Source organism: Sus scrofa, chromosome 9 (genome assembly GCF_054392235.1).
Source record: "Sus scrofa isolate SSC_HxYL_T2T_F1_AM1 chromosome 9, Sscrofa_HxYL_maternal_Yorkshire_Landrace_v2.0, whole genome shotgun sequence".
Lineage (NCBI taxonomy): Eukaryota > Metazoa > Chordata > Mammalia > Artiodactyla > Suidae > Sus > Sus scrofa.
In genome coordinates, this window is record NC_139391.1 from 131,666,392 (window position 1) to 131,688,777 (window position 22,386).

The following is a 22,386-nucleotide window of genomic DNA, read 5'->3' on the forward strand; positions in this document are numbered from 1 at the left end:
TTTCAAGTGGCCTCATATTTGCGAATTGGGGCCCTGAAAGGAATGGTGGTAAATATATTTGAAGGAGTAAAGGCCCAAAATTTCCAACTTTGATGAAAACTATACACTTACATAAGCAAGAAGCTTGACAATATCCAAGCACAGGAAATATGAGGGGAACCACATCAAGGCACACCATAATCGAATGGCTTAAAATTAGCGGTACAAAGAAAACTCTTAAAAGCATCAAGAGAAAAAAAAAATATGGTTCATATAGAAGGACAAAAATAAATATAATAGAGATTTCTCACTGGAAACAATATGAACAAGAAGACCAAGGAGTAGCATCTTTCAAGTCCTGAAAGGAAAACAAAAACCTGCCAACCTACACTCCTCTATCCAGCGAAATAAACCAAACTCCAGACAAAAACAAGGCCCCCAAAACTTCCAAAAACAAAGGTGAAATAAAGTTTTTCTGAACCTACAAAAGTGAAAGAATTCATCATCAGCAGAACTACACTGCAGGAAATATTAGAGCAAATCCTTCAGGGAGAAGGAAAATGACGTCAGGTGAAAATCTGGATTTATACAAAGAGATGAACAGCATCAGAAATGCTACACGGGTAAGTTTATTAATTTTTAAATTAATCAAATCTCTAAAAAACAATAACATTAATACAGCATGGGGTTTAAAACAGTAATGTAAAATACAATGGATAACAATGGCAAAAAAATGTTGGGTGTAGAGTAATGGAAGTATCTTATTCTCAGGTTCTTTTGCTATATATGAAGCAGTATCATTTTATTTGAAGGAAGACTGATAAAGACATATGCTATAAACCTTATAGAAACCACTAAAATAGAGAGTAATAGCTAATGAGCTAGCAATGGAGATAAAATAGAATAATAAAAATATCCAGTAAATCCAGAAGAAGGCAAAAACAGGAAAAAAAAAAAAAAAACCCAAAGCAACCAGTTTAGACAAACAAATAGCAAGATGACAGATTGCAACCCAACCATACCCATAATTACATTGACTGTAAAGAGTCTAAATAGCCCAATAAAAGGCAGCGATTGTTTGCATAAAAAAGGCAAGACTCAACTGTATGGTGCCTACAAGAAATATACTTTAAAATAAAGATACAGATAGGTTAAAACTGACAAGATGGAAAATGATATATCACGCTAACACTAATTGAAAGAAAGCTGGAGTGGCTGTATTAATGTCAGACAAAGCATATTCTACAGAAAATAACATTACCAGGGATAATGAATGTAACTTCATAATGATAAAGATGGCAATCAAGTGGACATAATAATCCTTGATGTTTATACATCTAATTACAGGGCTTCGGAATTCATGAAGCAAAACCTCATAGAACTGCAAGAAAATGGCCAAATCCACAGTTATAGTCAGTGATCTCAATAACTGATAGAACAAGAAGGCAAAAATCAGTAAGATTTGGAAGATTTGAGCAACACTATCCAACTTGACCTAACTGATATTTATGGAGCATTCTTCCCAACAACATTCTTTTCAAGTGCACATGGGACAATTACCAAGATAGATAATTTAATCTTTATTACATAGGTATTATCATTATTTCCATGTACTGCTGAATCAATGAAGACATGAAGAAGTAGGTACCTTGAGGATACAGTGATTAAGTGTCACAGCTGGGCTTTGAACCCAGGTCTTCTGTTCCAGAACTCTTAATCACCAGGCTCTATCACCTTCCTTGAACACCTGGAACAGCTCAGGTCTCAGTAAAATCTCTAGGATTTAGAATGCAATCCCTTTTAAATAAACAAAGGAGGAGGCTACTCAAATAGCACTTTCTAAATACTACTTGGAAAGGAAATACATTCCCCCTTTCCTCTCAGATTCCCACTCAGCCCAAATGGCCTGTCTGCTTCCTTTAACTGACATGACTTATAGGTATCATAAACTCAGGTTCCAGAGTCCCTGGGTCTGAAAGAGAAGACAGTTGCAGATTATAAAAGGCTCAAGGGAGCTGGCTCTTCCTCAGGCTGCCTCCGTGTTCGATGGGTGGTCTAACACACATTCCAACTCAGATCAAGATGCCTGCTGGACCCTCTTTGAATGCCAGGATCCAGACAACAGCTCCTTTTGCAGGATGTAAATACGTTCGTATTAAAAAGAGGCAAAGAATCTTCAGCTATGGTTGACTTTCTTTGTCCGCCTTCCTATCTCTGTTATTAGTACCATAATGTATATAATAATTGCAACACGGAATTACTTTGTAATGTTTTCCAGGGCGAGGTTTCCTTACTTATCAGCAAGAAAATGCCATTGAGGGGAACACCTTTTTAATGAATCTTTGAGACTTGACAACATGGGTGTTCTAAGGGAGGAAATGTGAAATGATATTATTCTGCCTTATGCTGAGGGGAGGATTCAAACTGCTCAGCAAAAATGAATCTTTTTTTTTTTTTTTTTTTGTCTTTTGTCTTTTTTTGTTGTTGTTATTGTTGCTATTTCTTGGGCCGCTCCCGCGGCATATGGAGGTTCCCAGGCCAGGGGTTGAATCGGAGCTATAGCCACCGGCCTACGCCAGAGCCACAGCAACGAGGGATCCGAGCCGCGTCTGCAACCTACACCACAGCTCATGGCAACGCCGGATCGTCAACCCACTGAGCAAGGGCAGGGACCGAACCCGCAACCTCATGGTTCCTAGTCGGATTCGTTAACCACTGCGCCACGACGGGAACTCCCAAAAATGAATCTTGATAGTGAAAATTTAAAAACCTTAACTTTTCTCTTTAATTGGATTTCTCTTCCCCCCACTTCCCTCTCTCCTTCCTCGTCCGTTTTTGTTTTTTGTTTTTTTTTTTCACCCGAGCTTCCATCCTGCATTCTCATCCAGCTGCTTTCCCTTCTACCATCTTTCTTAACTACAATCAGCAACTCCCCAGGTCCAGCTGTCTCTCTCTCTCATTCCCTCAACAGCTCTTTCCCTTTCCTCCCTCCCTTCCCCACAGCTCCAAGGGTCCCCAGGAGATCAAAGAGTGACAATGTGGCTGCAGCCCAGCGGGGAGAACTTTCCAGCTCCCCCTCCCGGCTGGGCTGAGCTGCAAGGCTGAGGACTGGAGGCTTGGCCGGTCTTGGCTTCTTGGGGGGGAATTATGAAGCTGTGTTGTACATCACAGAAAAGTACAACTCCCTTTGTGTTGGTTAGCATGGTGTCTCTTGGTTCGGGTCTTTGCCACACTTTCTTGAAAGGCATTGTTTACCCTGGGGTTTTGGAGGTGAGGAGCAGTGCGGGTGGGAGCGGAGAGGACTGCGGGAGTGCTTTCCTAGTGCAGAATAGACCCGAGAAAAGTCGCCCCTGCTGGGGGCTGGGGGCGGGGTGCGTGCCCTCATAGGAGGGGGGGCCTCTACTGGCCAATCAGGAGGCGAGGCCAGGCCCGGCTTCCCCTCCCCTCCCCGCTCGCGGGCGGGCGGCGCGCAGTGGAAAGTTGGGAGCAGCAGCCCCTGGCCCCGCGGAGAGCAGCGCGGCGGCGGAGCGAGGGCAGCCGACTAGGCGCGGCGCCGCTGGCTCGGAGCAGCCCCCAGGGCATGGGCCGGCGCGCCGTCTGCACTCAGCCACACGCCGCCCGGGCTGCGGGCACTCGGCCGTCCCGGAGGAAGTTGCGTCCGGACAAAAGCCGTCTCATCTCAGCCCGCCCGGCCCCTGCAGGCATTCGGGTTGAGTGTTCGTCCCCATCTGATTCTCAGCCCCTAACTTTTTTTGCGAGTTCAAAGAGATTTCGGGAGTGGAATGAATTACCCCGAGAGGAAACCCGCTGCCTGTTGTTGAGAAAGGATCAGCACAGTGCTTAGGCGCTCAAGGGGGGGAAAAAAAAGAAAAGACAAAATGATTTCCTGGGACATTGTCCACACAGTATTCCTGTTCGCTCTTCTTTATCCTTCTTCCCTAGCTGAAGATGCAAGCCTCCAGTCAGAGATTAGGGCTGAGGAGATTCCCGAGGGGGCCTCTACCTTAGCTTTTGTGTTTGATGTGACTGGTTCCATGTATGACGATTTAGTTCAGGTTATCGAGGGGGCTTCTAAAATTTTGGAGACGTCTTTGAAAAGACCTAAGAGACCTCTTTTCAACTTTGCTTTGGTGCCTTTCCATGATCCAGGTAAGGGAAATATTTATTCCTTGTTATTCTTTATGATGACATTATTTCTTATGCTATGAAATTGTGTCGGGACGTTTCAAAACCATTAAAAAAAATGTGTAGCCGAATACAGTTGTAACAAAGAATTGCTCGCCTGCATCTGGGTTTGCTCTGATAACGTTTTCAAGTCTGAGCCATGGAGATGGTTTGTTTAGAAGGCTGGCACAGTGGTACCCAAACCTAGAAAGGTGGAATTCTGAAAACCAGAACCAGAAGAAAGATATCAAAATCAGAGTTGATTGACTTAAGTTGTTTTTGTTAGAACTAAAGAATGTTTAATTAAGAAGGTGAATTGGCACATGGGTATTTAGCTACAGTACTTTGGTAAGAGCTTAACATCCAGGTTAAGAGCATGCTCAAGATAACTCAAGGATGGGGGAGGAAAACCTGTTATTTGAGACACAAGGAAGCTTGTAAGTGATTACTAGTGCACTGAAGAGATGAAAATAAGAGAGAAGCCATTCATTTCTTAATTGAATCTATTCATCTTTGCACCTGATCATCATTAGTTAGGTCCCCAGATGGTGGTAAATGTTTTGTCTAGGTCTCATCCAGTAGAAATGCATGTAATTTGGTATGTTGGTGTTTTTAAAGGTAGTTGAAGCAGAATTGCTTTATTTTTTGCCCTAAAGCCATGGGTTTCAGTTGCGCCACTGTAATTTGATCCTCTTTGCTTTTTTCAGTTTCTCTTTAAAGTGGCACCTTTCTGTGAGGCTCATAGGAGCCCTCATTGTCATTGCTGAGGGTTGCTTTGCAGAGCCAGCCCTGGGGCTGGCTGTCTAGCATCCACCTGAGTTTCATTAGCACAAGCCGCTGCTGAGTTGAAGAAATAAAGCAGTGGTTTCTTAAAAGCCCTCCCCCACTGGTCTACATTTTTATTGAAATTCCCTCTCTTCAGTGGAAGACGACACCACCTCTTCACAACGAAAGCTTGATGTTTAGAACCTCACATTCTTTCCTTGCGCATTTGACAAACATGTATGAGTTCAGATTATTGCTAGGCGTTAAGAATGGCAGGTTTCCTCTATTAAAACATTTGGCAGGGGGAGGAATTTAGAGGGAAACAGAACTCGGGGGGTTTGGTTGCCGTTATTCTTCAGATGATGAAAACAATAACCTATCCTATTCTTCTGGGATATACATATATTTTAGTAATTTCTACATTGATTAAACGTGAAAGGTTCATATTCAAATGAAGAATTGAATGAACGTTTATTGTGTTAGCTGCCTTAGTGAGATACATCATGTGTTAACAATGTTTTAATTTATTAAATGTCAAAATGCCAGTTGTGATGCAATTCAATTCTTTTGTTATTTTGGAATAGACTAAATATGTTTCTCCTATAGGGATGAATCTCAAATTGGCTGAAAAATAAAATAAAACTTGTGTTCTCTAACATTTCAATGTGCTTTCCTCCAAAAAACTCTTGTGAGATGATGTTGCTGTAAACAGAACACAAAATTTGCCGCAGGTCATAAATGGAAACCAGATCATCATGATCGTTTGATATGATATGAAAAATTATTGGAATAAATTGTATTGTGGTGTGCTGCCTTCCAATTATTACCGAATGGGAAAATTTTGTCGTAGTTGACTTTCTCCTACTTTAGCAATCATGATTCAAAGTAGGGGAAAGTTGATATGCTAATAACATATGACTAATAAATTATAGCTATTTTGAATGAAATAATATGAGAAAATAGTTAATTTAAATTGGCTCCATAAAGTTAATTGTAGGTATAATTCAGCAAAATTATTAATCCTAATTCCATGAGATTCAAAGCAGAGGGAAGTGGCCAAGTGTTTGTCTAAGGCTAAAGTATTTTTGACGATAGAGGGAAATCGAAATGAAAACATACTAATAACCTTTAGTTTACTAACTCACTGTAATCAATTGTAATATTATGTTTGCCATTTTCTGTTTGTGTATGTGTGCCATCATTAAGAGTTTTTGTTTCTCTTCTACTTCTCTGGTTGGTTATCAGCTTGCAATCACCAGTGGAAAGAAAGGGCCTTGCATGAGGGTTGGCTGTCTTACTCGGTGACATCAGAAAAGTCTCTCTGGCTTTTTGTGTCTGTTTCCTCAACTCGAAAAGGACAGAATTGGATTTGAACATCTCTAAGGTCATTTCTAACTGTAATGTTTTACAACGGACTGTTTTACATGTGGTATTTTTTCACAGTCCCTGACACCTCTTTGTAAATTTGGGTGATACAACTGACAGGCCAAGAAATGGTGTGTGTAATTTAATATAATGATTCTATGAATAACCTTGAGGACTTAGAGATTTTCGAAGTCCTTTGACATCTGTCTGCTGTTGCATTTAGCTAGATGAAATAATGGGTAAGTTCTGGGACATAGTCTCAAGGCATTTAACAAAGACCTTCAGGCCTTTGCAGATCATTGCTTTGGATCTCTGCATTATAGTTTGGGGCAAGATGTGTGTTTTTTAGGGGGAGGTAAAATTGATATACATGGAAAATATAGAAATTCAAGAGAAATGAATCTCTTGAGAAGTTGAGAAGGAGATGATAAAATCATTCGGAAAATGTGCATGTAGGAAGCTGGCGTTGGAGGACCCACAACACACCCGTGGCAGGAGTAAGTACCAGAGAGGACCACGGTCATGGCAAGTCAAGGCAACCTTGTGATGCGAACTCTACTTATGATGGATTTTTCCACTTCCATAATCACATTTAATGTATTGACATTTAAGTTTTCCTGAGATCTAATTCCTTTATCCATACAATCATTCTCTTAAAATCTACAATTCTGTGGTTTATTATATATTCAGAGAGGTGTGCAACCTGCATCTTAGTCAAATTGGGAACATTTTTCTCACTTTATTTATTTATTTATTGTCTTTTTGCCTTTTCTAGGGCCGCTCCTGTGGCATGTGGAGGTTCCCAGGCTAGGGGTCTAATCAGAGCTGTCGCCGCCAGCCTACACCAGAGTCACAGCAATGTGGGATCTGAGTCGCGTCTGCAACCTACACCACAGCTCATGGCAACGCCGGATCCTTAACCCACTGAGCCAGGCTGGGGATCGAACCTGCAACCTCATGGTTCCTAGTCGGATTCCTTAACCACTGCGCCACGCGGGAACTCCACCATTTCTCTCACTTTAAAGAGAAATGTTTTAGTTATGTCTCTTACCCTTCTTTTTTTAATTTTAATTTTTAAAAAATTTTATTTATTTTTTTGGTCCTTTAACATTCATATCAACTTCCTCTCAGCCCTAAGCAGCTCCTGATTAATGCTTTGTGGATTTTCCTATTTTGGATTTTCATACGAATGGACTCATATGATATATGGTCTTTTTTGTGACTGGCTTCTTTTTACCTTAGCGTAATGTTTTTAAGGTTCATCCATGTTGTACATGTATTAGTACTTTACTCATTTTTACAGTCAAATAATATTCCGCTTGTTACATGATAGACATTTTATCTTTTAATCTGCAGTGGATATTTGGGTTGTTTCCACTTTTTGGCTATTATGAATAATGCTTCTATAAACATTTATGTACAAGTTTCAATGTGCACATATGTGATATCGTGGTTTATAAGAAGAAGTAAATATTTGGTCTTTGTCACCTTTTCTTAAAACCCTTGAAATTTTCAAAGTGATGAGAACCATAAAGGTATCTTCTGTTATGTTAATGAGGTGACTTTGGACCCCACTGAAGAAGGAGCTCGTTGCCAGGAGACTCAACCCGGTGATTAGAGGGTTGGAACTTTCAGTGCCACCCCCTGACCTCTGGAGAATGTTCCCTGTGTACTTGAAAAGAATTTGTATCCTGTTGTTTGGACATGGGATGTTCTCTGTAGTCTGTTAAGTCCATCTGGTCTAACGTGTCATTTAAGGCCAACTTTTTCTTACTGACTTGTCTGTCTGGATGATCTCTTCATTGATACAAGTGGTATGTTTCAGTCCCCTGCTATTATTGTATTACTGTCCATTTTTCCCTTTGTGTCTGTTAATACTTTATGTATTTAGATGTTTCTATGTTGGGTGACTACTACAAGTATTATGTCCTTTTATTGGATTGATCCCTTTGTCATTATGTAACACTTTTTTTTGTCTCCTGTATAGTCTTTGTTTTAAAGCTTATTTTGTCATGTGTATTTCTACTCCAGCCATTCTTTTGTTTCTTTACGCATGGAATATCTTTTTTCATCCCTTCACTTCCAGTCTGTGTATGTGTTTTTTGAGCTAAAGTATCTTGTGGGCAGTGTGTATATACAGGTTTTGTTTTTGTTTTAATCCATTCAGCCACCCTATGTGTTTTGATTAGAGCATTTAGCCTGTTTCCTTTTAGAATCTTATTTGTAGGTTGTACTTATTGCCACTTAAAAGTTAATTGTTTTCTGGTTGTTTTTGTAGTCTCCTCTGTTTCTTTCTTCTTCTATTGTTTTCTTCCCTTGTGATTTGATGCCTTTTTTTGGGGGGGGGGGGCATGCCCGAGGTATGTGGATGTTCCTGGGTCAGGGATCAAACAGGGATCACCACAGCAGCGACCCAAGCAACACCAGATCCTTAACCTGCTTTGCTGTAAGGGAACGCCTGATGACTTTTTTAGTGTTGTGTTTGTATTCCTTTCTCTCTAATTTTTGTGTATCTGTTAAAGGTTCTGTATTTGTGGTTCCCATGAGGTTCATATATGACAACCTTTGTGTAGAGAAGGCTGTTGGTTATTTAAGTTCAAGTATGGTCTAAAACCACTAGGTTTTTATTCCCCTGGCCCCAGCACGTTCTACTTTTGATGGCATATCTACATTTTTTGTTTTGTTTGTTGCTTAACTGATTATTTTAGATGCCAGTGATTTTACTACTTTTGTCTTTTAATTTTCTTGCTGCCTTTACAGGTATTTGAACCACTACCTCTCTACCTTTACTATATGTTTGCCTTTACTAGTGAGATTTTTTTTTTCTTTCATGACTTGTTTTTTCTTGTTTTGTTTGGTCATGGCCTTTTCCATTTAAAGAAGTCCTTTTAATATTTTTTGTAAGGCCGGTTCAGTGGTAGTGAACTCCTTAGCTTTAGCTTTTCTGGGAAACTCTTTATCTCTCCTTCAGTTATGAAAATTAACCTTGCTCAGTCGAGTATTCTTGGTTGTAGGCTTTAGCTTTTAGCCCTTGAATATTTTATGCCAGTCTCTTCTGGCCTGTATAGATTCTGCTGAAAATCAGCTGATCATCTTATGAGGGTTCCCTTATATATAACTAGGTGTTTTTCTCTTGCTGTTTTTAAGATTCTCTTTGTAATTTTTGATATTTTAATTGTAATATGTCTTTGTGTGGGTCTCTTTGGGTTCATCCTATTTGGGACTTTCTCTGCTTCCTGGACTTAGATGTCAGTTTCTTTTGCCAGATTAAAGAAATTTTTAGCCATTATTTCTTCAAATAGGTTTTATGTTCTTTCTCTCTCCTTCTCCTTCTGGAACTCTTATATACAAATGTTAGTATGCTGATATTGTCTCAGAGGTATCCTTAAACTGTCTTTTTTATTGTTGTTATTCCTTTTCTTATTGCTATTATGATTGGGTGACTTCCGCTAGCCTGTCTTCCAGGTCATTGATTTGTCCTCTGCATTTTCCATTCTACTGTTGATTCTCTTTAGTGCATTTTTCATTTCATTTGTTCTTCATTTCTGATCAGTTCTTTTTTTTCCTGTCTCTTTGTTGATGCTTGCTGAATTCATCCATTCTTCTTCTGAGTTCATTAAGCTTATTTATGACAATTACTTTTAACTATTTATCTGGTAAATTGCTTATCTCTTTTTGTTTCTTTCTTTTCCTGAGACTTTAATCTTGTTCTTTTGTTTGGAAGGTATTTCTTTGTCTCCTCCTTTTGCCTAACTCTTTGTGTTTTTTTCTATATATGAGGTATATCAGCTGTGTCTCCTGGTCTTGAAAGAGTGGTCTTATATTAAAGGTATCTTGTGGGGCTTAGTGGTACAATCCCCCCTTATCTAAGAGCCAGGTGCTCCAAGGGTATCCCTTGTGTGGGCTGCATGCACTCTCCTGTTGTGGGTGGGCTGAGATTGCTGTGGGCACGCTGTTGGGTTGGGCTGACTTGTAGCCCAGCCAGCTCTATGGCTCTGCTGTGATTACCATGGATGCCCTGGTAAACAGGGCTGTTCCCTAGCTGGCTGTCTCTGAGGTCTGGTCATGAGCGGGTTGGTGGGTAGGGCTGGCCCCTTGAGTAGGATCTGCTTTGTAAGAGTCAGTAAGGGAGTTGGTTGGGCAGGGAAGATCCACAGAGAAATGCCAGAGTAGGGCTTGTAGGTTGATGGAGAGTGACCAAAATGGTGCCCACCTGTGCCAGGCCAGCTAGATGGATGGAAAGTAAAAAAATGGCACCTCCAATGCTTCCACCCCCAGAGAAAGTTCCACCAGATTCCTGCCCTTTGGCACCTGCCCTAAAATTAGTCAATGAATCTCCTCTCCTGTGACCCAGCCCGTTTTCAAGCTACTGCCTCTCTATTGGGATTCAGAGGGGGTGAGTTTGTGCACAAGCCCTTCAAGAGCAGAATCACAGTTTCCTATAGTCTTCTAACTCTCTGGAAGATAAGCCCCACTGGACTTCAAAGCCAGACGTTATGGGAGCTCATCTTCCTGGTACAGGTCCCCTGGGGTGGGGAGCCCAATGGGGACTTGGAGCCCTAACTCCTCAGGGGAACATTCATGATTGTGCTCTCTCTCCTGCTTGTTGGGAGCATGGGTTCTTATTAGACTGTGTCTCTGCACCACCCCTGTCTCAATGTGGCCTTTTCTTTTTATCCTTAGTTGTAGAAAATCTCTTCTACTAGTCTTCAGCTTGTTCTCAGAGATCGCTTTCATATATGTTTGTAGTTTTGATATATCTCTGGGATAAGGTGAAGTCAGGATCTTCCTACTCTGCCATCTAGATCAGCACATAATCATTCGGTTGTTTGAGAACAGACTAAAGTGGAGCAAGGGTAGACATGGGCATGGGGGGGGATCAGACATTATTGCCTCATTCAGGCAGAAGAGGATGGTATCTCGGGTGAAGTTGGTAGCTATAGCAGTTTTGGAAAATAGTTGGGTTCTGTGTATATTTTGGAGATGAAACCAAAAGGATTTAATGATGGACTGGATGTGATATGTGAGAAATATGACAGAAGACTAGACAGAGTCAGAGGATTTGGCTCGAGTGAGTGGAAGCATAGCATGGCCATTGCTGAGATGGAAAAGAATGAACACAGAGCAGGTGTGAGAAAGAGTTGGAATCTGAGGCTTTTGTTTTTGTGTATGTTTGAGTTGCCTTTGTTATGCAAGTGAAGGTATTACAAAGGCACTTGGATATATGAAAATTGAGCTTAAGAGTAGAGGTCTGGGTCAGAGGTAGAAACTTGGGATCTAGAGTCACACATAATATGGTAATCAGGGCAGTGAGGTTAGCTGGCACTACTAAGGGACTGATTAAATGAAGAATAATAAAAGTCTGAGGACCGAGCCTTGGAATATTCCAGCGTTTAGCAGTCAGGGATGAGGATAAAAGAACAAAGCAGCCCGAGAAATTTAAGACAGAGAGAGAGAAGAGTAAATTGTACTAGAAGTCAAGAGAAGAAAGCTTTTCAAGGAAGAAATACTAATCTGTTAGTTAAGAAGAAGACTGAGAATTGTCTAAACTATTTAACAATGTGGAAGTCATTGATGTCTCAACAAGAAATGATGGGAGTAAAAGCCTGTTTGGAGAGAACTTAAAAGAAAATGGGAGAAGAGGAATTGGAAATCCTTGGAATTACATTGCTGTTTCCAACTACTGGGAAGGTTGTTTTGTTTATGAAGCTAAAATTAAATTCAATAAATGATTCAACTAGTATTTTGCAAAATGTGAATGCAACGTAGGAGAAAGAACGTCCAATTTGGAACAGATTTGTGATTCCTTCCTTGTTTTTGTCATATTGGTAGATTATTACCAAAGTCCATGGTTTTAATCATAATATAGTGAAAGATAAAAGACTGAAAAGAGACTCAGAATGGCAAGGACTTGACTCATTGGGAGAAATGTCAGCATTACATGTCTCTCTGCTTATGAGTTTCATGATAATAAAACCTATGAGCCCTAAATGACTTTGGTTCTTCAGGACTACATCGTGGTTTTGTTTTTTTGTTTTTTTTAAAAGCAACAACAACACTCCAGGCCTTCTTTTATGAAAATATTCTTTTAGAGAATTTTTCTGAGCAATAGAACAGAAAATTTTTACAAGGAAAGTATTGCACATTCAGTCCTTGAAAACCTATACAAATTTACATGAGCTCAACTTCAAATTGAATGTTTTCAGTTTCAGTATATATAGAAAAGGAGCCAAGACGCTATCAGTCTCCCTTGGCCTCCTGGACATCCTACAGGAAGAAGGATTTTCATGAGGAAGAGGATTCTCTTTTAGGTCCAAGAGAAGTCTAACCAAAGGAAATGAACAGAACTTGAAGAGTGGGAGATTTTGGTTAGACAGTGATAACTGTGTTTCCTAGGAAGATAGACTATTTTATCCCAAGAGAGTAGATGCCACGTCACTGGTTGTTTTTGAGGATATGTAGAGACGTTTTGCTGTGCACAATGAAAACTTTCAAAGTTCAGGGACTCAATTTTGATATATCATATGTTAAACATGTTAGGGATGTTTCTTTTTTTTCTTTTTTTTCTTTTTTTTGTCTTTTTTCAGGGCTGCACCGTGGCATATGGAGGTTCCCAGGCTAGGGTCTTATTGTAGGTGTTGCTGCCAGCCTATGCCCCAGCCACAGCAACTCGGGATCTGAGCTACATCTGCGACCTACACCACAGCTCAGGGCAACACCGGATCCTTAACCCACTGAGTGAGGCCAGGGATTGAACCCGCAACCTCGTGGTTCCTAGTCAGATTCATTTCTGCTGCATCACAACGGGAACTCCAGGGATGTTTCTGTTTTTAAAAATCATCTGTGATTCCTACACAATGAAGGGTTTTTGTTTTTTTTTTTTTCCTTTTTTTCCTTGTTAAGCTGAGGAACAGCCTTCTAATTGATTGATAGTAAATCAGAAATTGGTTTTGCTAGTCAAACAAACAACAACCATTCTCAGTGATCTTTATAACTGTACTTACTTATCTTTAAGCTCCTTAGGCTTGGACTGCTCTATTTATTTTACAGGCCCAGGACGCAGTAGATACTCAAGAAATGTTTCATGAATGAATGAATGCTGGAAACAAGAACCCATGATTTCTCTGGGTATTTTAATCTTGTCTTTAATGCCTATGATTTTGCATTAAAAATTTTTACTTATTGTAACATTTGGAAGAATAAAACTAAACAACATGATCACTCACGAATTAGGCGTTTTGGGTGATATTTATCTCCCATTCAAGCTTGAATATGAAATGGAAGGATCACTGTGACCTAGATAACGCCTGAGTCTTGGGTAGTCACTGAAGTTTGTAGAGCAGGTGAATTTGCTGGTGGGGGTAGATGGAAATTTCTGTGCAATCTGGAATGGCTCAGCTGCATGCTATCTGCATACTGTATCCAGGTTGCCTATCTTCCAGTTTAAATTGGACTGGCTATAAGAATGTCACAAGAAGTAAATTAATTTCTAAGGAGCACTGTGTAAACAGTCACATCCCCTGTGGTTCTCACAAGTCTATAGGGATTCTCAACCTTGTTTTTTTTCTTTTCCAATAAATCTCTGTGAGGATTCCCCATCTCTACAGAGAATAGGAAAAATAGAGAAACAGGCTCATGTTATGTCAAGTGTAAGGTGTAATGATATTAGTGTTCCCCACTTTAATGGTGTTGTCATGGTTAAATTAAAAAAGTATGTGTGAAAGTCCTTTAAAAGTACTATAGAATCTATGGCGTTGCTCTTACTTATTGAATCACATTTGTCTATAAAGATTGAATAGGTACTGTTGAAGAGTCAGTTATTAAGAAAAATAGTAAAACATTTATATAGTCAATAAAAAAATTAAGTTGGAAAAAAATACCTCCTTAATGACTTGGCTGTTAACCAACCTATAGAGAAAGGACAATTCAAACCAGTTCAAATGTAGTACCACTCTGACGTACTCAGTATTTGAGACACATGTCGTTTTTGCCACACTATCCCCTGGAGCCCTAGGCCACTGCTTCGTAATTAGGAAACCAGCCAGAGAATTAAAAAAATCCAGGAGTTCTTGTACTTGAGTGGGTTAAGAACCTGAGGATGCAGTTAAGCAGGTGAAGGATCCTGTTTGCTGCCTTGCTTATCGGGTTAAGGATTCTGTGTTGCTGCAAACGGTGTTGCAGATCTGCATGCTCAGATCTGGCACTACTGTGCCTGTGACGTAGGCCTGCAGCTGCATCTCTCATTTGACCCCGAGGCCAGGAAATTCCATATGCCACAAGTGCAGCCGTAAAAAAAAAAAAAAAATCCGAAGATCAACCTCTTTATTTCTTCCTCTTTTTTTCTTGATCTCTTTTCTTTCTTTCTCACTTTCTTTCTCTTTTCCCCCTCTTTCTTTCTCCCTCTTTTTCTTCCTTTCTTTCTCTCTCCCTCTTCCTTCCTTTCTCTCTCTCTCTTTCTTTCTTTCTCTTTCTTTTTCAGCTACACCCTTGGCATATGTAAGTTCCTGGGCCTGGGATCTAATCTGAGGCACAGCTCTGACCTACGTCACAATGGGTAACACCAGGCCAGGGATTGAATCCGCAGCACTGCAGAGACAATGCAGGATCCTTAACCCAGTATGCCACAGTGGGAACTCCTTAAGCCATTGGATTTATTGATTTATTTACTCACCAGTCCATAGTCGACTTCTTCCTATTTGTCAAGGACTATGTTAGATACATTTGATTCAAAGATAATTAGGCATAGCTTAATAGTCGGAGTTCCCATTGTGGCTCAGTGGTAATGAACCTGCCTAGTATTCATGAGAACACAGGTTTGATCCCTGGCCTTGCTCACCAGTGTTCTGGTGATGCCATGAGCTATGGTGTGGGTCACAGATGTGGCTCGGATCCCACGTTGCTGTGGCTACGGTGTAGGCCAGTGGCTACAGCTCTGATTTGACCCTTAGCCTGGGAAGTTCCCTATGCCATGGGTGCAGCCCTAAAAAAGAGTAAAAAAAAAAAAAAGTCTTTGGGAAGAAGGACAAGGGAAATAACAATATTATATACCGCAAAACATTTTACGGTGGAAAAAAATCTATGGGGGATTGTGTGAGGGAGAGCAGTTTGCCTGATCCCAGCTTCAAGAGGGTGAGGGTCAGCAAAGGTTTTCTGAAAGAATGTGATTGGAAGAAAATACAGGAGGAAAAGCAGTTTGATCCAAATAGGAAGAAGTTTGAATTTCATCCTGAAAGCTGTCGGGAACCTGGAAGGTTTCTAAGCGAAAAGTGACATGATTGGGTTTTCATTTTGGATCCTTTTGTCTGGGGTGGATTGATGCAAGGCAGTCCCAAGAGCTGAGAGGTGAAATCTGAGGCCATCCTAGCAGTTCAGAGGTGGTGGTGGGGGAATTGAGGGGACTTGAGCAGAGGATGTAGCGCATGGGTTTCTGAGCTCTTAAAGACCAAAAGCCTGGACTTGGCCCTTAGAACATGGAGAAGAGGGAAATAGGATTGCCTTCTGTAGACTAAAAGATGAAATTAGCATAACAGATGAAAAAGGTAGGTAAAGTTAGCTTTAAGAGATATCATTACTGCTGGGGAGTAGTCTTGATTATAAGCTCCTTATACATTAACCTGCCCCAAATAAAATAGCAACCTATTTTGACCTCCTGTGGGAGGTCAGCCGTGAAATAAAGAATCATGGAACAGACTTGGACATTGTACAACCAAGTTCTTTTAAAAGAAAATGCTGTAGTTGACATATAACATTGTATTAATTTCAGGTGTACAGCAGAATGATTTAACCTTGGTCTGTATTATGATACGATCATCACACTAGTCTAGTTAAGATCTGTGGCCATAGATGCAACAAAATGTTTTTTTCTCATGATGAGAACTTTAAGATTTACTGTCTTAGCAACTTTCAAAACATGCAGTATTGACTATAGTCACCAACATCCCTATGACGTATTTATTTTGTAACTGGAAGTTTTTTTTGTTTTGTTTTTATTTTGTTTGTTTGTTTCTTGTCTTTTTGCTATTTCTTGGGCCGCTCCCTCGGCATATGGAGGTTCCCAGGCTAGGGGTCGAATTGGAGCTGTAGCCACCGGCCTACACCAGAGCCACAGCAACGCTGGATCCGAGCCACATCTGCAACCTACACCACAGCTCACAGCAATGCCAGATCGTTAACCCACTGAGCAAGGCCAGGGACCGAACCCACAACCTCATGGTTCCTAGTCGGATTCGTTAACCACTGCACCACGATGGGAACTCCCTGTAACTGGAAGTTTTTGACGCCCTTTACCAATTTTGGTCACCCCATCCCCTGCCTCTGGCAACCACTAACCTGTTTTCTGTTTCTGAGTTTTGTTTTGTTTTTGTTGTTGTTGTTGTTGAGCCTCCACATGTGAGAACATTTGTTCTTTCTCCATCTGATTTATTTAACTTTGCAGAAACTCAAGGTCCATCCATGTTGTCGCACATGGCAAGATTTCCTTCTTTTTGTGGCTGAATGCTATCCTTCTGTGTGTGTACGCATGTATGTGCACGTGTGTGCCACATTTTCTCTATCCATGCCTCCATCAGTAAATACTTAGGTTGCTTCGATATTTTGGCTATTGTAAACAATTCTGCGATGAACAGGGAGGTTCATTTATTTTTCTGAGTTAGTGTTTTGGTTTTCTTTAGATAAGTACCCTGAAGTGAATTTGCTGAATGATGCTGTATTCTATTTTTAATTTTTGAGGAACCCCTATATTGTTTTCCATAGTAACTGAATCAATTTATATTCCCACCAACAGTGCACACAAGATCCTTTTTCTTCACATCCTCTCCAGCACTATTTAGATCTTGTCTTTTGGGTAATAGCCATTCTGACAGATGTGAAGTGATATCTCATAGTGGTTTTGATTTGCATTTCCTGATGGTTAACAATGTTGATTACTTTGCATTTACCTGTTGACCGTCTGTATGTCTTCTTTGGAAAGATGTCTCTTCAGAGCCTCTGCCTGTTTTTAAATTAGATTCTTTTTGCCAAGTTCTGTCTGGGGTTCAGCATGTTATTTCCTTCTACACTTAACTACCCGGTCCACTATAAGCAACATTCCAACTGTGGTGATAGACTGTTTATTCTTGTAAATATGTGATGATGTCATTACATATTTGGATCATACTATTAACCCTCCTTGTTTTGGTTCCCTGCTCACCAAACAGCCTCCTAATAATTTAACCTCATGGACTTTCCTTATAGGGAGAGAATGCTCTGGTCAGACTGGCGTATACATCAGATTCACCAGACAGTTATATTCCTCGTTGGTAACTCATGTTTTGGCACACCAGTTGTATACATCTGTCTCTACTGTTTAAAATATTCTGACAGTGTCCAGTCAAAGTTTTTGAATTTGCAAGTCTGAGAGCCAGACCTTAATTAATGGTGAATTTATCAAAGTAAGTGTCTCCTGGTGTGGATCTGTTTGGGTGGCCTGTCCGTCTCCAGGTATCACTCCTCGGTATTTCCAGCTGTTAGTGTTAGAGTGAACAGTGCCAAGTGACTTTTCTGTCCACTTGAAGCTTGTGTAGATGACAGCTGAAGCCATCGGAATAAAGGAGATTATCTAAAGAGAATGTAGACTGCGGAGAGAGGAAGACAGGCTAAACTGTGGTGAATATAAACATTTAAAATAGGGTGAAAAGGGGCAGTTCGTAAAGGATTCTGGAAAGGAGAGTCTCAGGTAAAATAGGAAGGAAAGGAAAGAGCCGTGTTTGGAAATCTTAAGTTTTTAGTTTTAAGCAGAAGAAGTTGGCAACTTTGTCCATTTATAAGATGATTGAAAATAAAGTGTAAACCAAAAAGCTGAAATAAAATAGACAATTTCATTGGAGTTGTGGAATGAAACCATCTGTTCTGTGGGCAGAAATGATGGGTAGCAAAATGGAGCTGTTGAATGCGGTATGTTCATCATGAAACATAACTCTCTGGTTTAAACCATAGGCTCTAGATTGGAAGACGGGCTCCACCATTACTTATTGTATGATCTTTAGTTCTTTATGATTCCATTTCAGTAAATGGGGATAACAATGTGAGGATTATAATACTAGATGTCCAAAACTTAACACATGCCTTTCACACAGTAAATTCTCCATAAACTTTAGTTTTGGGGATTAAAGCACATTTTTTAAGGTGGGAGAGAGGATATTTAAATACTGATGGAAGAGAGTCAATAGACTAGAAGAGACAAAATATGCCAAAGAGAACAGATAATTTATAAAACCAGGACTCTGAGGAAGCACCTGGAGACAAGATGCAAAGTGGAAGGATTGGTAGTTGGCAGAAGACCTTTGGTTGAGTGTGGTAGGAGCGAACAGACCATTGACGGGTACGGTCATGGACAAGACAGTGAGGATGAAGGATGTTGAGTGACTTCCTGTCCGATGGACTCTTTTTGTCTCATAGAAACAGAAAGGAGAGTCATTTGATGCAGAGGACGCAGTGGCAGAAGACTTAAGTAAGGGATTTTAGAAAAATGGTGACGTGTTGGAGGTAGAAGTTGCCTATGGACACATAGGCAGTTTCCTAGGTGAATTGTGGTTCAGATGAATTTGTAATGCTTGAGTATTGCTTGCCTGTGTGATTTTCTCCAGTAGTTCACATGGGCTTATTTGCTGAAATTGATCGCTTGTTTGATCTAAGACTGGGATTTCATTGAGAGGTGTGGATAAAGAAATAGGATATGGTTCTGAAGAATATATATATGTGTGTGTGTGTGTGTGTGTGTGTGTGTGTGTGTGTATGTATATATTTGTTTGTTTAGTGCCACACATGCAACATATGGAAGTTCACAGGCTAGGGGTTGAATCAGAGCTGCAGCTGCTAGCCTACATCACAGCCACAGCAACTCAGGATCCAAGCCGTGTCTGTGACCTACACCACACCTCATGGTAATGCCAGATCCTTAACCCACTGAGTGAGGCCAGGGATCAAACCCACATCCTCATGGACACTAGTTGGATTTGTTACCACCGAGGCACAATGGGAACTCCCAGAAGAATATTGATGAGGGAGGTTCAAGTGGCCATAGAGTCAAACCTGGATGTATTAGACTGAAATGAGTTGAGATTTTGTGTGTGAATGACACTATAACAAGGAATTCAGAATTAATTGGTAAGAATGGCCAGAGTGATTGACTGTAGGATTCAGCTTGGGTAGAAAAGGAAGTTAAACTAGAATGAAAATTGTGGGATTGAGATCAAGCAGCAACGTGAGTCTGCTCTTTTGGATCTGGATGTTAAAGTAACCCAGATAATAACAGAACTTAAAATGGTGGGGAAGACAGTGAGTCAGGCATCAGTTGTTTTCAAGTTAAAATAGAGTCGATTTACAATGCTGTGCCATTTTCTGCTGTACAGCAAAGTGACCCAGTCATACATATATATACATTTTTTTTTTGTCACATTATCTTGGTCTGTCCCAAGAGATTGGATATGGCTCCCTGTGCTATATAGTAGGACCTAATTGCTTATCCATTCTAAATATAATAGTTTGCATCTACATGAACCCCAAACTCCCAATCCATCCTGCTCCTAACCCCCTACCACTTAGCAACCACAGGTCTGTTCTCTATGTCTTTGAGTCTGTTTCTCATTGCATATCCATTCTCAATATAATAGTTTGCATCTGTGAACCCCAAACTCCCAGTTCATCCTACTCCTAACCCCCTATCACTTAGCAACCCCAAGCCTGTTCTCTATGTCTGTGTGTCTGTTTCCATTTTGTAGATAGATCCATTTGTATCATTCCACATATAAGTGATATCATATGGTATTTGTCTTTCTCTTTCAAAGTTATTTCATTTAATATGATAATCCCTAGTTGTGTGCACGTTGTTGGCAATGGTGTTATTATTTTTTTAATGGCTGAGTAGTATTCCATTGTATATATGCACCACATGTTCTTAACCCATTCCTCAGTTGATGGACATTTAGGTTGTTTCCATGTTGTGGCTATTGTGAATAGTGCTGCAATGAACATAGGTGTGCATGTATCCTTTTTGAATTCAGTTTTATTTAATAGGAATTGTTGAGAAGTCTTTAGGTGGCAGCTGAAAATATTGAAGGAGGGTTAGAGAGTGTCATAGGTGGCATACACCTCAAAATGGCAGGTGTTTTCTCTGAATGTGGAGAGATGGTAGACTGGGCGTGGCTAAAATGATGACCTTCCTTCTGGCCCTGGTGTATCTGGGTGTTGGAGAATGAGCACACTCCACTTGGGAGGGCTGCAGGGGAGGTGGTGCTGTCAGTGGAGTACGCAGTTTCAGCTAAAGTGGGACCCGAAGCGTTCCTGTGGGAAGATGGTTTTGGACGCCCATAGGACTTGTGAGGGTATAGGGTAGTGATGAATGGGTTGGGAGAGAGGAAACAGGATGAGGGGAAGAGGGAAGAGGAATTGGCTGCGTTTGGGACAGTGGCCACAGATGATGGTGAGGTACTGCAGGGCAGGATAGGCTAGTTGCAATGTCTGAGGCTTGGATATGAATTTAAGAAGCCAATGATCCAGGCCCTGGGAGAGTTGGAGCCTCATGAAGTCAGCTGTTGCAGACGGCATGGATGGCAGGGACTCCTGAGGAGACCCTTCAGCTCAGATGTCATAGTGACACAGGCTTGGAAGCATCATTTTTTTTTTTCTAGTAATAACAGCTACCATTTTACTTTTCTCATTACTCTGGACCAGACACTGAACTAGATACAACATATGGCTCATAAAAACTCTTAAGTGGTGGATGTTTACATCGGAGGCAATGAGCCTTACATGAACTCTCATGTTATGTAGAAACTTTCTAGAAGGAGAATTGCTTTCTATACGTTATTTTTTGCCGCCTTATTTTCATTTTGAGAAATGTGTGAAATTGAGATGTGCCCAGGAGGGCATGGTGAAGGGAACATCATGCTAGTTTGTGAGAGCTGCGGAACAAAGGACCACAAGCGGGGTGGCTTTAAACAACAGAAATTTATTGTCTCACAGTTCTGGAGGCCAGAAGTCTGAAATCAAGATGTTGGCAGGGCCGTTTCCTTCTGTGAGGGCTGGGAGAGTCTGTTTCATGCCTCTCTTCTAGCTTCTCATGCTTGGCTGGCAATCCTTGGTGTATTCTTGGCTCATAGATGCATCACTGTCTGTCTTCATGTTCACAGGTGGTCTCCCTGTGTGCTGTGTCAGTTTTCCCTGTTAGGACACCAGTCATTGGATGACTGGCCCACCCTACTTCAGTATGACCTCATCTTAACGAACTGTATCTGAGACAACCTTATTTCTAAAAAAGGTCACATTTGGAGGTGCTGGGGGAGAGCACTTTAACCTATGAATTTCTGAGGGACACCATTCCACCCATGATGAGACCATTTGGTAATTAACATTAAAAAAACTGTTTTGGTGTTCCCATCGTGGCTCAGTGGTTAACGAATCTGACTAGGAACCATGAAGTTGCGGGTTTGGTCCCTGGCCTTGCTCAGTTCGGTTAAGGATCCAGCGTTGCCTTTTTAGAAAAGTAAAAAAGAAAAAACCCCAAAAAACAGAAAATGATTTTACTAGAGAATATCAGTTTATTCTATAATTTTTTTTTTTTTTTTTGTCTTTTGAGGGCCAAACCCACGGCATATGGAGGTTCCCAGGCTTGGGGTCTAATTGCAGCTACAGCTGCTGGCCTACGCCACAGCCACAGCAATGCCAGATTTGAGCTGCGTCCTCAACCTACACCACAGCTCACAGCAACACCGGATCCTTAACCTACTGAGCAAGGCCAGGGATTGAACCCGCAACCTCATGTTTCCCAGTCAGATTCGTTTTCTCTGCACCACGACAGGAACTCCTATTCTATAAATTTTTAATGAAAATGTTGGCATTCGGGAGTGTTATGGACTCTAAGCTCTGACCTCTCTTTGGATAGGAACAGGATTCTCACTGGGCGAAGTAATGTATTTATGATGCTAGTTAAGTCCTTGAAATAATTTAAATGAAAAAAAAAACAACCCTGAATTTTACTCTTAAAGTATTTAATACTTAACAGCATTTACTCTTAAAACTTTTAATGAGGTTTTACTTGATTTTTTTTCTTTTGGTGATATTGAAACATTTAATTTT

General features: G+C 40.7%; 1 protein-coding gene and 2 long non-coding RNA genes across 8 annotated transcripts in view; 2 read left to right on the forward strand and 1 right to left on the reverse strand.

The window, feature by feature from the left end:
* The first annotated feature begins 463 nt into the window (after window positions 1-463).
* LOC146400192 (uncharacterized) lies at window positions 464-2,158 on the forward strand. Its single transcript, XR_014816518.1, has 2 exons — window positions 464-602; window positions 1,327-2,158. It is a non-coding gene; the product is annotated as an uncharacterized LOC146400192 (long non-coding RNA).
* A 1,325-nt stretch (window positions 2,159-3,483) lies between these two features.
* The window catches only part of HMCN1 (hemicentin 1), a 491,961-nt gene continuing 473,058 nt past the window's right edge, over window positions 3,484-22,386 (forward strand). For all 6 annotated transcript variants that reach the window (XR_014816519.1, XR_014816520.1, XM_021102640.2 and 3 more), the window contains exon 1: window positions 3,484-4,128. Coding sequence is in view for 3 of the 6 variants with exons in the window: in XM_021102638.2 (XP_020958297.2) it covers window positions 3,858-4,128 (271 nt within the window). In the remaining 3 variants the exon portion in view is untranslated. The remainder of the gene's footprint in view (window positions 4,129-22,386) is intronic.
* LOC146400193 (uncharacterized) lies at window positions 17,743-22,271 on the reverse strand. Its single transcript, XR_014816527.1, has 2 exons — window positions 22,037-22,271; window positions 17,743-19,215 (listed from the first exon to the last, which is right to left on the reverse strand). It is a non-coding gene; the product is annotated as an uncharacterized LOC146400193 (long non-coding RNA).